At 33.5% G+C, this 16,429-nt stretch overlaps 1 protein-coding gene and 1 long non-coding RNA gene across 2 annotated transcripts; both read right to left on the bottom strand.

Moving 5' to 3' along the window:
- Positions 1–4,904: 4,904 nt before the first annotated feature.
- Positions 4,905–7,561, bottom strand: LOC146922390 (uncharacterized). The gene is made up of 5 exons (XR_015012451.1): positions 7,271–7,561; positions 6,750–7,082; positions 6,256–6,527; positions 5,534–5,627; positions 4,905–5,152 (listed from the first exon to the last, which is right to left on the bottom strand). It is a non-coding gene; the product is annotated as an uncharacterized LOC146922390 (long non-coding RNA).
- Positions 7,562–11,775: 4,214 nt separating this feature from the next.
- Positions 11,776–13,772, bottom strand: LOC146922389 (acyl-acyl carrier protein thioesterase ATL3, chloroplastic-like). Its single transcript, XM_085715358.1, has 3 exons — positions 13,313–13,772; positions 12,138–12,238; positions 11,776–11,966 (listed from the first exon to the last, which is right to left on the bottom strand). Exons 1-3 carry the CDS (start codon positions 13,525–13,527, stop codon positions 11,818–11,820), a joined length of 465 nt encoding a protein of 154 aa, XP_085571484.1. The 5' UTR covers positions 13,528–13,772; the 3' UTR covers positions 11,776–11,817.
- Positions 13,773–16,429: the final 2,657 nt, after the last annotated feature.

Here is a 16,429-nt window from a genome sequence, read left to right as displayed (position 1 = left end):
TTGTCATTACGTAATATTAGGGACTTATTGTGACATTTTGATAGAGTTCTTATGCAATTTCTACTGTTCGGAGTGCAAAAAGCTTAAATGTTGAAGTCTGTTCGAAGGAAATCGCGCCACGCCAATTTCAAGCCGTGCTGCGATTTTTGAAGCAAAAATACACACTTCCTGTAAAGAGGAAATCGCGGCACGCCAATTAACAAGGCGCGGCGCGATTTTGATGGGTCGGAGCCCATGACTTCTATAAATACCGCACTCAATCCGAAGAACAAGTGGTTACGATTTTGGAGAGAAAAGTGCGATTTTGAGACATCGAGAGACGGCTAGAAGGGCGATTTCTTCAACCTTTTACCAATTCATGTATGTTTTAATTATTTCATTGATTATGCTATTTGTAAACTCAATTATGAGTAGCTAAATCTCTTAGAGATTAGATCCGAGATGAATCTTTGTAACCCTAATTGACACATGTTCTTTGTGAAACTCTATTTTGTTTATGAATTCAATTCTAGTTTATTCAATTCAATTGTTCTTAATGCTTTTTATATCTTGATCACATATAACTTGATTTTGTGAGAACGAATGACCACCGACCATGGCTTTCGACTTAGACCTAATTGAATTGTTCTAATAAACGGGGTTAGTCTAGGAATAGATAATCGTTTGTTAGTGATAATAGGTTAACGTTCGGTAAAACCTTCAAGAATTATTAGACCACCTAAGGAATTAGGGGCTGTAGTTTAAGAAGAGGGTCCTAACTCAAGGGATTGATTAGGGCTAATTTGTTAATCATCGTAAACTAGAAGAGGGTTCATAACAAATAGGTGCGGTAGACCAATTAGGGGAACTTAGAGGATTCGACGGATCCGATCTCATCTTTCTCTCATATTTTCTTAATCAAATCTTTATTCTCTTTTATTTGATTTCATAAAATCAAACCAAATCTTCTCGCCTAGTGGCAAACTAAAAATAAACTTTACACATCCTAATTATATAACGAAATTGAATTATTGAAGTTAAAAACAGTCCTCGTGGGATCGATATTTTTACTACTTCGATAGTATTTGGTGCACTTACTTGCCGAGATCTATCAATTAACATGTGAGGGAATGGTGATTCGTAAAGGAGGAATTATTGTTTGATTCATAAAGGATCTAAGGGACAGCAAGATCATTTGGATATGTGGTTTTGTTAAACCTTTGTGATCATCTAGTGCTTTCATGAGAAAATCATGGGGGCGAGGTATTGGAAGGATTTTATTTCCTAATGCAGTCTCGGTTGATATTTGTGTAATCTTTCTTTTAGGCTTTCAAGCCTATTTACTTTTATTTTTTTACAAGCACATTACATAATTATGATCCACATGCCGAATTGACGGAAAGTACAAAAACAATGTACTTTATCAATGATGTAGCAATCAAATATACATTAAGAGTCACCGCTACAAGAAAATTGAACAAGTTTAGAATAAAGATCTGGCGGAATTCTAATAGGACGATAGTTTTTATTAAGCATTAGAACTGTGCTCCTGGCTTCCAAGATAGGCTGTCATCAAAAAATCACCAAATATTAACAAATTTTTTCAAAGATGATATAACGAAAGTAAATAGTAAGTTATGGAAATAGACCTCATTGTTTGGTAGCTTATATATGAAATGATCGAAGCATACTCGAGCACCTGAATAGCCAGATATCCTAAGCTTAACGACAAATTTGACTCCACTCTAGTTGCAAGTTTTGAAAAACCAGAATAAATATTAGCAAATAGAGATATATTATTCAATATGTGATATTCATTTATTTGGATGGTATTTGGAAATTCTAGCAAAATTTGAATTTTAGACAATTTAATTATGCTATCCTTAATAATTTAGGATAGTTTATTTGGAGGGATAATTTTGGAATAAATAATTTTTTTTGACAAAAGGTTTGGAAATTGGAATAAATACTTGGCAATGCACCTTGTTAGCTTAGAAATATAACGACCAATATGCAAAATATTCAAAATATATATATGGACTAATGTGTACTAGTGTGAACATGGGTAAATGAACTAGTTTGCTTAATTTACTTTTTTTTTTTTGGTCAAGCTAGTTTGCTAAATTTAAAAGAATTATAAAAATCAATTTGAGATTCAAATTGTATAAAGTACAAAAGAAAGAATTTCAAATTATTTGATATCTTTGTGTAAATATTTGTTATTTTCAATTCATTTTGCTTTTTTAGGAAAAAGTATTAAATTTTGCTTTTTTACCGATAGCGCATCTGAGTGATTTTAAAAGTCTTTTTTCTCCTTCTTAAAAAAACAAAACGTAACTATCACAAATTTCAGTAAATAAAATGTTAGTTAAGCTATAAGAAAGAATTGGCTATTGTAATTTTTAGGGACATAAGACTAGGGACGGATCCAGAAATTTCGGAAAGTGGGGTCAATTAAGTTCGTTTATCATAAATATTTGTACAAAAATATATAAAACCATAATCATTAAAAATGATGAAGTCATTATCATTACGTAAAACATTGAAGATTACAAAAAGTATATAATTGTATATAAAAAAAGGGTCATGTTAACTTGTGCCCTTAGGGCACATGTTAAGCAACCTAAATAGAGCAATTTTGTATTGGAAAATACAATACAACAACTTTTAAGAAGTTGAATGCACGTCTTTTGATATGTGTATTTCTATAATGAGTATCTTAACATGTGCCTTGAGGGCACAAGTTAACATTAGCCATAAAAAAAACTAAAGACACTTTAACGTCGAAAAATTACAATTGCTCTCTTCGTGTCTTCATATTTTAAAAACGTTGTTAGATTGTTTTCATTTTTAACACTATCAAATATAGCTTAACTTTTCATCTTCTTTCTACCGGATAGTGAGTTAGTGACCACTAGTTTTCTTTTAACATTTTTTTGGAGCATTTGTTTTTTTGTTTAAAAAAAATCAAAAGGTTAGTTAAAACCCAAATTATCTAGTAGCTAATACTGACCCACTTTTTCAATGTTTAAAGTAACTACTATTTTTAACAAATACTCCTTCCGTCTCAAAATGTAAACAAAAAAACTCATTTTCTTTGTCCCAAAATGTAAGTAAAAAAGGCAAATTTTTATCTTATTTAATCTTGTTTTTTAAAAAACCATTTTTTCCAAGAAATTTTTTTGTTTATTCTCAAGAAATTAAGTAGTACAAATTACATTCAATTTTCTCTCTCTTCCATTTTGTCCGTAACCAATAGCCAATAAAAATTGATTTTACATCTTCGCATGAAACTTATTCCAAAGAAAACACAAAAAACTATACTCCAAATTCTTATGTTTTAGTTTTCTTAATAAGTGTGATTTGATTTTTTTTGTTTTTTTTTTGTTTACAATTTGAGATGGAAGGAGTATAATATAATAGTTTACATTGTTTGTCTCAAGTTTATAAATTGAGTCATGTCTGGACACTCTAACAATTAAAATGGGATCAAACATATAAAAATATGGTATTATTGGTTAAATTTTTTGGCAAAGTGTGGGGTTAGTTGACCCCAAAGGCTTGTATGTGCATCCCTCATAGGGGTGGAAATGGGCTAGGCCGGGCCGGGCTTTGTAAGGCCTAAGCCTGGCCTACTTCAAAAATGCTAGGCCTGAGCACGGCCTATTACCGTCATAGGCTCATTTTTGAGGCTGAGGCGAGCTCGGCCTTTTTAAAGGCCTAATGAAGCCCGAAATCCTATTTAAAAGCCTATTTTATGCTAAGGCGACAACACATGTAAGCCTACTCCTATATAGGGCAAAACTTATTAAGGCCTAAAGCACACAAATATGTTTGCTACTAAATAATGAATTCTTACGAAGGTCTAATCACACCAATATATCAACTACTAAATAACCAATCATATGAAGGCTCGTGTTTATGAAAAAAACTTCAAAAATATCAATAATGGAAGATATATTATATATGAAAAGCTTAAAAGGCCGGCCCGATGGGCTTAATAGGCTTTTTCGCAAGCCTTAGCCTAGCCTCGTTTAATTAAATAAGCCTTATAAAAAGCTTGAGCCTGGCCTTGTTAATAAACGAAATTTGGGCCGAGTTAGGCCTTAAATAGGCTAGGCCGTAGGCCCCTGTCGACGGCCCGGCCTATTCCCACCCCTAATCCCTCATAAGACATAGTTCAAATACCACATATGCTAACGGTTGTAAGATACTCCCTCCGTCCCAAATTGTATGTCGTTTTAGGGAAAAGTCCCAAATTGTATGTCGCTTTACAATACCAATGCAACATTAATGTTACTTTTCCTATTATAACCTTAACTATTTATTACTTTATCTTCTTTCAATTCTTTCATTTATCTTTCCCATATTATTTATTAAGGACAATTTTGTAAAACAAGTCATAATATCTTTTTTCCACGAGAATATTAATTGCATTTCTTAATATGTGTGAAATGCTCAAAACGTCATACAATTTGAGACGGAGGGAGTAGCTACTAACCCTCCTTTATTAATTATATGTCCCATTCTTTAATTTTAAACAAAAATATAAAATCACATGTAAAGTAATTTTACCTTTTTTTCGAACAAGGCAAAATGAAATATATTATTGAAACCATTCACCGCAGAAAACACTTTTTAAATCGGGTGAATATGACTTTTTAAATCGGGTGAACATCCGATTTATAGGTGGCCGATTTAAAAAGTGGATTTGATTTTAAGTCAGCCCCCTTTACCCGATTTAAAATCGTTTAATTTAAATCGATTCACCCCATTTAAAATCCTTTAATTTAAATCGGTTGATACCATTTAAAAAAGGTTAACAAGAGTCAAATTCTTTTAATTTAAATCTGTTCACCCGATTTAAAATCTCTATATTTTTTTTATACACGTTATGGTACCGAATATAATATAATAATCAAAAATTTCATGAACATAGCCACTAATATGAAATATCATATGACCAAATTTCATATCAAACCTGTCATTGTTACAATATCAAACAAATCCAAAGTTACAATATCATAAAACTAAACAAAAGCTGAACATTGTTTCAAAGCATAGTTATTGACATAATTAAATTACATCAAAGTCTTTCCAAAATCAAACTTGCACAGCGTTTTTGAACATTTGTCATTTCATCATCAGTAAACGGAGTTTTGTCTCCAAAAATCTGGAAAAAAATTAAGATAACATATTAGAATATCAAATTAACTTTAAAAAAACATAAGAATCAGGGACATGAACATGAACAACCAAGGCCAAAATTCAACTCAACGTGCCAAAAATACAAAAATTCAATGTCATCCAAAAATAACAGGGACCATATCATATATATGGTTCATTGCTTATTTCTAGTACTACTAGTAGGCTTAGCACTTTAGCCTGCCTAGACTTGAACTTAGAAGTTCTTTCATGATAACAAAAATTAATTACTATCATATAAATCGGTAACTAATGAAAGACAAATAATCAAATGAAAAGAACTTCAAAAATCAAAATATAGAAAGAAACCAATAAGGCATTTGGGGCACTAATGTAAAGAAATGTATACCTCTAGATTGAAGTTTATGAGTAGCTAACTTCTTTATTGTATTTGGAAACCCCACGGTGGAGATAGTCATCATTCTTTGCCCAATTTTTATATCCTACATTTTGCACTAAATAGCGTATCACGGAGCAATAGTGGTTGTTCAAATTCTACTACGCTATATTGTTTATAGCTGCTACTTAACAACACTGATCCGATAAATGATTTCTTTTGACAGATGACCATATGTATGCATAAATATTTTTATGCATGTGAGACGGTCCTATTCTGTTCTATCTCGTTTATGCTTTCCAAGGGAACTAATATGTATCACTTTTTACCTTGTAAGTGTGTCCTGTTCTGTTCTACTTTTAAGTTTTAACATGTACCAAACATAAAACATAACTAATTTGTTCTCTTATGTTCTGGCCTGTTTTAATTTCTATAGAACTTCTCGAAGAAAAAAAAGTGAACAAGGTGAACATAAGGTAAGCTTGAGTTTCATTTGGGAACCTAGTAATACCGCGAGCATATGTACGATATGTTGGGTTCACCGGGCAACTAAAAGTTTTATAATATCATAAGGTTAGGTACATTCAATCACACAGTTTTCAAATTGATAAAGAAAAAGCAAAAACGGAACGTACCAACATTTTTGCACTCCCAAAATCACATATCATAAAAATTATCAAGGAAACTCATAACCAAAATAACAATAATGAAAATTGACTCAATTTCTAGATTACCTGATATGTATGTAGTTGCACATAAATTATAGGCATTTGTTGGTGCATCCTATCATAGTGCTTTGAAACTCTGTAGACAATTTCAGGTACAAACTCCAAAACTAAGTTAAGGTACACCTCATCTTTTTCAGCCGTCGAGTAGAAACAGTGCTTTAGTTTAAGAACATTAGTATGTTCAAGCTAACGCATAACTTGGAGTTCCCTGTTTTTATATCCTTGTCTTGTAAGACTCTCTTTATTGCAACAGATTCACCAGTTTCAACGCACTTAGCCTACATTATATTCATGCCATTGTGGATAAGCAAAGTCAGTAGCTTGAAAATTTCATAGAACAATGAAACAAAGGATGTCAATCCTTTTACAATCAAAACCAATCTTCATGGATATACTTAGAAAAAATAACTAAACCATCACAAATCAAAACGACAATAAACAACACAGTAGAGGGAAACCCCTTTGAATATAGGCAGGAAAATCCATATCAAATAAGATACCTGCAATGAAGACCATGTGAATGAGACTACAACTGAAATTCCACCGACGGAGGAAGTAGCATGGAGGGATTAGTGGCTGGTCAGAGGAAACTGATATTGGTTGGAGCCTAAATCTCATCAGACCCATCCCAAAATCAACATCCTTGGATTGATTCCCCCAAATTCTGTTGATAGCCATCATCATCAGCACCACTGGACACAGTTTCTCTACTCCTTAAAATATTTTATATCAAAAGCCATCAAACATACGTACACCAAATTGCCGCAAAAAACACATTCGGAAAGCCAATTCAAAAAATTCAAACCACCAACGAGCAGATCTCAATCCAAACCCTAACAGAAGCAACACCAAAATAACAATAAAAAACCGCAAAAAAAAAAAACTAATCAATCTAAACAACAATAATAATAACAAGTAAACCACAAACCCATATCAAATGTCAATCTTCTTAAAAATAATCTGGAAAATAAAACATGAAAAGGTATCAGAGTAAAGAGATTCGAATTTGGGCGAATAATACCTCAATCGGGAAATTAAAGGAAGCATCAATGGGAATCTGATGATTCTGGTATGATGAATCTAACGGAGGATAAAATCTCGTCACGCTGAAGGATCGATCTCAAAATGAGGGAGGGCGGTGAGCTGAGGGGACTTAAACGATGGATCTGATGATTCATCATATGGTGGCGAAGACATGCGGTGGTCGCAAGGTTAGGGTTTGAGAGAGAGGGAGAGAGATGAACTTGGCCACAGAGGGGAGTTTAAGATCGAGAAGACAAAAAAGTATGATGATGTATGATGAAGTTACTTTTAATTACAAGATATGCCACCATCTTTCTTTTTAGTTTTATTTTAATTTATTTTAAATACTTTTTAAATCTGGTTACCCCATTTAAATTCTTTCAAGATAAAAACCTTACCACTTTTCTTGTTTTTAAATCAAGTGGATAGTAACCCATTTAAAATGTCCGAGTTAATAACTGTTTTTGTACTAGTGATTAGTGTTTCATCCGCACAAGGCGTGCGAGGATGAAACACTAGAATATATATAGAGTCATAGGTGCCTAAACAAGATGGAACCAAACAAAGAAAATGCTAAAATTACATCGGAACACCCATACAAAGGAGAGGGTGTTGCGACCGATCATGATAATAAAAAACAAATGAAGCACGATTAGCTTTCAACCATAAGAACGAAGTCGGCTTAACTCTGTCAAGAATGTTATGCGGATCGGACGCCGCATTTTTGAAGACACGGTTGTTCCTTTCCTTCCACAATTCCCAAACAAAAGCAAGCCAAATAACCTTTAATGTAGAATGTGTAAGTCGCGGTAAACCCTCCATATGAATAAAACGAGTATAATGATCGCGTATTACACCGGGAGATACGGATGAAAAGCCGAGCCACTTCCACACTAGATACCAAATGCTTCCAAAGAGATCACAAACGAGAAAGAGATGGTCTATCGTCTCGGTATGTCCGCAACCTCCAACGCACTAGATGTCATTTTGTTGAAGAGCACGTCGTCGCACCAAGTTAGTCTTTATAGGAATTCGATCTCGAAGTAAACTCCAAGCAAACGAGAGAAACCTTTAAAGGGACATGCTTATGCCACACATTATCGATGAGGCTCTGTCCATAGGCTCATCGAGTGATGTGAGATGCGATAAGTCCAACGCACGAATAGCCTTGAATAGGGTATAGCGACCCAACTCCCGTAACGAATCGTTTTGGCCATCACCGACTACCCTACAAATGTTGTCCTCAAACCAACTCCCTACTCCCATACCAGCCCCACCACGGACGTTACATAGCGTCCTCCACCACAAGGAGGAATTCCGCCCCTCCTTAATTCGGCAACCCTCCTCACCATATCCGACCTTTAGCATACGATACCACAACCCTTCCTTTTCAACAAGCATCCTCCAACACCACTTCCCTAACAATGATAAATTAAATTCACTTATCCGCCTAACACCCAAACCTCCTTCCTCCTTTGGTAAACATATGGAGTCCCATTTCGCCCATGCAATTTTACTACAAACCTCACCACCCCCGAAAAAAAAAATCTTTTAAAGATAGATTCGATAGAAGAAATTATATCGAGTGGGTGCCTTGAAGAAGGAAAGAAAGTAAACCGGAAGAGAGGACAGTACGGAGACTTCAGCGGTATCGGGCGGCCACCAAAATAGAGAAACTTATTGTTCCACAACGACAACCGAGCAACAATATGGTCAATCACGGAGTTTCCAAAATTGAGCTTCCTCACATCCGATGAGAAACCCCAAATAAACGAAAGGTATAGTCCCGGTTCTACAATTCATGACTGATACGGCTTCTAACAACCATGTTGCGGGAACTTTAACACATGTCAAGATACTTTTGTGAAAGTTAACTTTTAACCCCGAAACATCCTCGAATAAAAGCAACATCGCCCGCATCGATCGCACATTCACCAACTCTTCTCCCCAATAATTAGAGTATCATCTACAATTCATGAACTATACATCGAATGTTATTAATCTTCTTGGTTTGCGCATGCTCTTCCCCAACACCATCTCCACCGCGATCTTCCCTTCCTTCTTCCCTCCCTCCTTCATGTCACCCATTGATCCCCCACCGTCCTCCTCTCCCTCAACACTCCCACTCCCCACAGCCACCGTCCCATTCACCGCGCCTACTCCTTCCTCCGCCTTTCTACGCGACTTCTTCTTCCTATCATTCCTTCCTACCTTAACCTCCACACTCCCAACTCTCACTATCTTTTCGCCCTCCTTTTTCCCCTCGACCTTCTCCCTTCCCTCACTCTCAATAATTTTTTTTATCTTTTCCACCTTTCTCGATTTTTTCTCCCTCATTCCCCTTCCTCACCACCGGCACCACCTTCCCTTTCTCCCCTTACTTTGCGTACCATAATTAGTAACCTTAGGTTACGGATCAAATTGCGCAAACCGTCGAAACGCGCTTCGTGTGCCCAAACCCTAAACCGACCAATCCACACGTTGTTCAAAGCCCGAGCCAATTTGTCTCTATTTTTCACATTACGAAATCTCACGAAGCCATAAACTTGTCCTCGCAAATTAAGGTGTCGTGCTACGTACACATCGGACGGCATACCACACACTTCAAAGAGCGCGCAGACGAAATAATGGCATAAAGTCTGGTATATTAGTGAAATAATAGGAAACTTTACTTGCCTCTAACACTATCGATCACCGATACTTCATTCTCACCTCATCCCCGCCATACCTCTCTTCAAAAGAAAACCGGTTTCCATGGATGTTGGAAACCCAACCATCAACCCTATACTCATCAACATGTTGATACCTTTCTTGACGATGAGAAACCCTACCATCTTCAACCCGTGACCGCCGAACCTATGCACCGACTGAACCATACCTCCTTGTCGCGCCGATACCCTTGACCTATCCCGTCTTAGATCCTCCGGTTGCGTCGCTTTCCTCTTCTTTGACATGATCACACCAATCTCCCCCATCCCCCTCCAATTTCGCCACCCCGGATGGACCCCTATCCCCCCCAATGAACCTCTCTCCGGGTGAATGACTCCGGCGCGGTTACCCGACGTAATCATGCCGGCCCACGCGCATACGCTCCTCTCGCTCTCATTCTATTTTTTAATGTTCTTAAAATCTCTAACTTTGAAAAATACTTTATAAAATATTTTCATTTTAAATATGGCTTAAATATGGTATTGGTCCTTGCAAAATAGGTTAGTTTTGGTTTTAGTCCCTGCAATTTTTTTTTATAGTTTTTGGTCCACTGCAAAAATAGGTCGGTTTTGGTTTTAGTCCATGCAAATTTTTTTTATAGTTTTTGGTCCCTGCAAAAATTTTTATTTTTGGAAATAGTCCCCGACCCCATTTATGTGATGATTTGTCACTTTTATAAATTAAAAAATAATTATTGTATCTATTTTATTATTATTTTTTAATTAAAAAATAATTATTGTTATATAAATTATAAAAAATAATATTCTTTTTATTAAGTAAGCACATATGCCACATATGCACAAAAGTGACAAATCATCACGTAATTGGGGTCGGGGACTATTTTCAAAAACAAAAATTTTTGCGGAGGACCAAAAACTATAAAAAAAATATTTGTAGGGACTAAAACCAAAACTGACCTATTTTTGCGGGGACCAAAAACTATAAAAAAAATTTGCAGGGACTAAAACCAAAACTGGCCTATTTTTGCGAGGACCAAAAACCATAAAAAAAATTTGCAAGGACTAAAATCAAAACCGACCTATTTTGCGGGGACCAATACCATATTTTAGCCTTTAAATATTCTCCAAATTTATCATTCAAGCAATAAAATTTACGCTATAAAACTTAAATTACATTGTAAAATAACATTATTTTAAAAATTATTCCTTAAAAAAAACATTATTTTAAAAATTATTAATGTTATTATTGGAACATACCCTTCATGTCCTCGTGAACTTAACTCAGTTGGTAGGGATAATAAATAATATATGTAACGTATATGGTTGGAACCTCAAAAATCATCAAAAAGAAACATACTGCATTATTCCTTACAAACTAAAATGACCAACGAATTTGGAGTGACTTACTCGGGGCCGGCCTTAGGGCATAGGCCGGGAGTGGCTTGGCCTAGGGCCCATGCCGGTAGTGGGCCCAAATTTTTTTTAAGGTGGGGGGTGTATTTAGAAATATTTTGTTTTTAAGTGGTATATATAGCAAAATTCTGCGAAAAGGCCCCAAACAGACATGATGAATTCTTTGGGCTGAAATCTGTTAATGTTTTTGGCCCTTTTGGCGCGATTTGCTATATGTACCCCATATAGCACAAAAATTTCAATATACACCCTCCTATAATTTTTTTTGGTTGTTCTTAATAATCTGCTCAAAAATTTATTATCGAAAAAATTAGTGATATTTTTTAGGGCCCTTTATTCCTAATAATATTTCTCACTAATATTAAAAAGCTAAATAAAAAAACGAAATGAAGAGCTAATAGAAACACAACAATGATAGGTTAAAAAATTTATGATGTATTATGTAAGCAGTCATTTTCTCATATTATGGATAAGACCCGTAATACTCTAAGAATGGCCCTGAACTTACTCTTAAAGGACCAATGAATTTGAGGGATAGATCTGACAGGGCAAATGCATGACCACTAGCAGCATCACAAGTGATACCGATGCTTTTCATAAATTCATGACGACCTGATGAAGATATTTGTATAAAATTATCAATTTATGCAAAAAACGATAAAAAAAAAAAAATTAGATTTGTATACGGTTCAAAACTAACATATACACATCAATTACTAGAGATATACATAGAAAACCAAAGATTTTTAAAACATCATAAAGAAATAGCTCATGAGTTGTCACCTTGATGGCAATAACAAGCATAAACAGAATTGTGGACCACACCGTATTGATCCAATTCATAGTCGCGAACATGTAGTTCCATCTCAAAGAACTCATTCATTCTGTAAAATGACAAAGTCAAATGAGTATAATTGTTGACCACATCGTCTTTGCAACAAGAATAATGTTATACATGATCTGAAGGATGAAAAAGTTTACATCATCCTTTTTTATTTCACTTTACAATAGCAATCAAATGTTAATTGTTTGTTTTTTTCTCAACTCTTGTATCAAATATTTTCTTTTAAATCTAGGCTGTGATGTTCTTCATTCCTTCTCTATTTTCCATCTTTTCTTCAGCAAATTAAAAGACAAACTCGTCAACCTTCAAAAAATCAATTTATGGGTTTGATTGTTTTTGCCGGATTGATGGGCTGGCCTGTCTAACATCTTTTTTTCTTCAAAATCCTTTATTTTTGTCACAAATGTTATTAAAAATATATTCTATCTTTATAAAAACTCATTTTTATTTTCTCATACTCATTTTATTTTCTCATACTCATTTTATTTCCATTATAAAAAACACATAACAAACATGTATATATAAGGAGTAATGAAACACATATTTCGCTTATATATAAATCGAAATAAGCCAAAGTTATATGTGATCAATCAGTTGTGAAAAAAGAAACCACGACTTAGGCTTTGTTTGGGAGTTTGGAGGGGAGGGGAGGGGAGGGGAGGGTTTTGGAAAAAAGGAAGGAGCAAGTGGAAGAAATAGAAGACATTGGGAGGAGAGGGCTTTGGAGGTTAATTTTTTACTCATAATAAAAAATCCCCTCATTTGCGGGAACTCAAAAATTGTATTGGGGGAGGGTTTTGGAGGTTATGGAGGGTTTATATGAATTTTTCAAATCCAATCTATGTTGTTATTATATTCTTAAAATTAAAAGTATATTAATCATAAGTATTAGTTTATCATTCTCTAAAAAATCTGTTCTTTCAAAAAATGTGAATTTTTTGTCCATTTTTCTATATATTTTCAACCCCCAAAGCCCTCCCCTCCCTTCCCTTCCCCTCCAAACTCCCAAACAAAGCCTTAAAGTTTTCAACTTCACCATAAGAGGAAAAATAAAAATAACAAGTAATGAATAATGAAGCATAAACAATGTTTGTGAGCAAGAAATTACATGTACCTTTCTCTCTTGTTGATATCATGGATTGGTAAAGGGGCACCATTACTCGCCGGGAGAACTGTTTGGATTGCAGGTGAGTTGAATGCCTTGTAGGGAATCAGAGAAGTTGGAGATTTACTGGAGAGAGGAAACGACTTAGTATTAAGGAGTAATGGGTTAAGTAACCCCATGGTAGAAGTATGGTTAGAGCATGGAAATGAAAATAGATGCAACATTTTGTGTTTTTGGTTTTGTGAGGAAATGGAAGAGTAGTATTGTGAAATTTAGAGTTTGGGGTGGGTGTGCTATATATAGAGCAATTTTGCTTAGTCACAAGCATTTAAAACATGCACATAAAAATACATTTTATTTAAGGTGAACACAATGTTACTTCTCAATTTTGGTTGGATACATGCTCATCAACTATTATTTTATTTTTTTTGAACTCAGACCCAGCAACCAATTGCTATAACTTTTTTTTATAGAACTCACCAATCAGTTATTCAATAACATGTTATATTTTTGTATTAGTTTACCTGAAAATAAGTTTTTTAATGAGTTTTATCCGTGCTATCAATACCCAATAAAACTTGAAGGTATATAATTAAGAATTTGTGTTTTATTTAATCATTTAAAAAAATAGATATTATTTGATTACTTTTTTCTTTCAATTTTTTTTCAATTGTATATACGTGCCTAAATATAGTGTTTAGATGTTTATGATCTACCAAGCATTTGTTTTTGTTAGATATATTATATAAAGCAACAATAAGATAACAACTTACATACTAACATACTAACGTTCTCTTAAAAAAAAAATTAATATTTGTCATTAAAAATATATTAATAAGAAGAATAATAGTTTTTTTTTCTTTCTAAGTTACACTTAAAGAATTGTGAATAATTAACTCAACAATAAATAAAAAGTAGACACGCCACATAAACAAATTTGTAGACGGGATAAAAATTAATTCGGGACTTTCGTTACTTCCTATAAAAGTAGCCATGCCACGTAAACAAATTTGAAAATGGAGTAAAAATTAATTTGGGACTTTTGTTACTTCCCACAAAATTAATTTGCAAGTAAATTTCAACATAATGATTTCATTCTCCCTCAAAAAAAAAAAACATAATGATTTCATTCAAAAGTGGAATTCGGGTTTCCCCAACGAGCGAATTCATCGGATGTCTTTTTTTTTCGGTGGTGACCGAGGTTTGAACCCAGACCTTCCATATATTATGCATTATCATTACCGACTTAGCTAAGTTCACAAGGACAATTCATCGGATGTCTTAATGTGGATATAGTCACACCAAAATATTATCCAAAAGACATAATTTTTAAGCTATAATGTGTGATGTATTTAAAGTCGCATTATTAGTATATATATCCCAATTTTGAATGCTCAATTTCGAAGGTTTTCTTTGTGGAATCCTCGATTTTGATTCGAGTTTTGATTTTCCTTAAAACGTTCATTAATTATTGTTTTTGCGAGTAGCACTTACGTGACATTAATTATATTGATCAACGTAATATCACAAGTATGCAAAAAAACAAAAATACTTTATGAAAAGAGAGAGAAATGTCACTTGTGACGGACATTGTAGTTGGCCAATATCACCAACCACGATATCATTCAAGTGCTGTGTTTACAAAGTCATTGCTTTTTAACAAAAAGTTCTTTATAGGGGTGTTCCACAAAAAACCCCATTTTATAGGAATTAAATAAGGGATTTAATTGAATTGGGCCAAACTAACATAGAGTAGGCGCCCTCAAAAACTTTAAGGAGTTACATTGTAAAAAAAAAATCTCTTTTTTTTTACAATGCTTAAAAATTCATCGGAAAAAAAAAACATATTATACATTATAAAGCCTAAAAATGTGGACATGCAAGTTACAAGACCTTTGTCTTATTTGATTTCATATGGCTATAAATACAATATTTCTTGCAATACATCCTATCCTTTTGTCCATTTCCTTCCACTATGTTTACTAGCGATCTTTTTATTGTGTTAACGTTTGAAAATTATGAACAATGTTTTTTATGAAGTTTTAATTTTGATTAAAAGTAAAAATATAATTGTTTTTAACTTTCAAATTATAACAAATCAAACTAATCATAATTATCTATTTCGGTGAAACCAACAATATAACAATAGAGAAATTTGTTATATGCGGCGAATTTGTTTTTCACGAAATTTCACGAACAATTTAACGAGCTGTTTTTCATTTTGAGTACGTGGATGGAGTTTTTTCTTATTGTTTTAAATAATTAAAAAAAAATAGGCAATTTGCTTTGTTGATTTAATTCCGGAATTTGTGCAAAACAGCCGCTAGTGGTGCTGATCAATGTATTATTCTTGTTCGCGAAGCGTCGGGATAATTTTCTTTCGCGATATATAGTATTTTCCATAACAATAATATAATCTAAATTCTTATTTTTTTTAATGACACCAACAACAATCTTTATTATAGAAAAAGTTGTTGTTTAAGGGTATAATTGGGATGAAAATATATATATATATATATATATATATATATATATATATATATATATTTTCATCTAGTTTGTTACACTTTTTAAATGATAAAGGAAAAAGCTGAACGTTTGTGTTTGTTACATTTTTATTTTAATATTTAAATTTATTCTTATCTATTTGTTACATGTGTTATTTGTATTGAAAATTGATGGTATTTTTGGAAGAAAATATTCAATCCAAAATTGTTGAAAGATGTAGTTTTCTTTATATATAGTATAGATATATATACATTCATCTAGTTTGTTACACTTTTTAAATGATAAAGGAAAAATACTTTATATTGATCAACCGAGAATGTAGCACTTAGGTGACATTAATTATATTGATCAACCAGAATATCACAAGTATGCAAAAAAACAAAAATACTGTATGAAAAAGAGAGAAAAATGTCACTTGTGACGGAGACATTGTAGTTGGCCAATATCACCAACCACGATATCATTCAAGTGCTGTGTTTACAAAGTCATTGCTTTTTAACAAAAAGTTCTTTATAGGGGTGTTCCACAAAAAACCCCATTTTATAGGAATTAAATAAGGGATTTAATTGAATTGGGCCAAACTAACATAGAGTAGGCGCCCTCAAAAACTTTAAGGAG

This window comes from Medicago sativa, chromosome 5 (assembly GCF_051527215.1).
Source record: "Medicago sativa cultivar Bolivia chromosome 5, Bolivia_mono, whole genome shotgun sequence".
In the NCBI taxonomy this organism is placed as follows: domain Eukaryota; kingdom Viridiplantae; phylum Streptophyta; class Magnoliopsida; order Fabales; family Fabaceae; genus Medicago; species Medicago sativa.
The sequence above is the reverse complement of the archived record's forward strand: the minus strand, read 5'-3'. Positions and strand labels throughout refer to the sequence as shown.

Bases quoted from the DNA above. Each gene is read 5' to 3' on its own strand.
- LOC146922389 (XM_085715358.1), bottom strand. From the start codon at position 13,527: ATGTTGCATCTATTTTCATTTCCATGCTCTAACCATACTTCTACCATG. The intron at 12,239-13,312 runs GTACATGTAATT...GTCATTTTACAG, and splicing joins GATATCAACAAGAGAGAAAG to AATGAATGAGTTCTTTGAGA. The intron at 11,967-12,137 runs GTGACAACTCAT...TATCTTCATCAG, and splicing joins TGCTTGTTATTGCCATCAAG to GTCGTCATGAATTTATGAAA.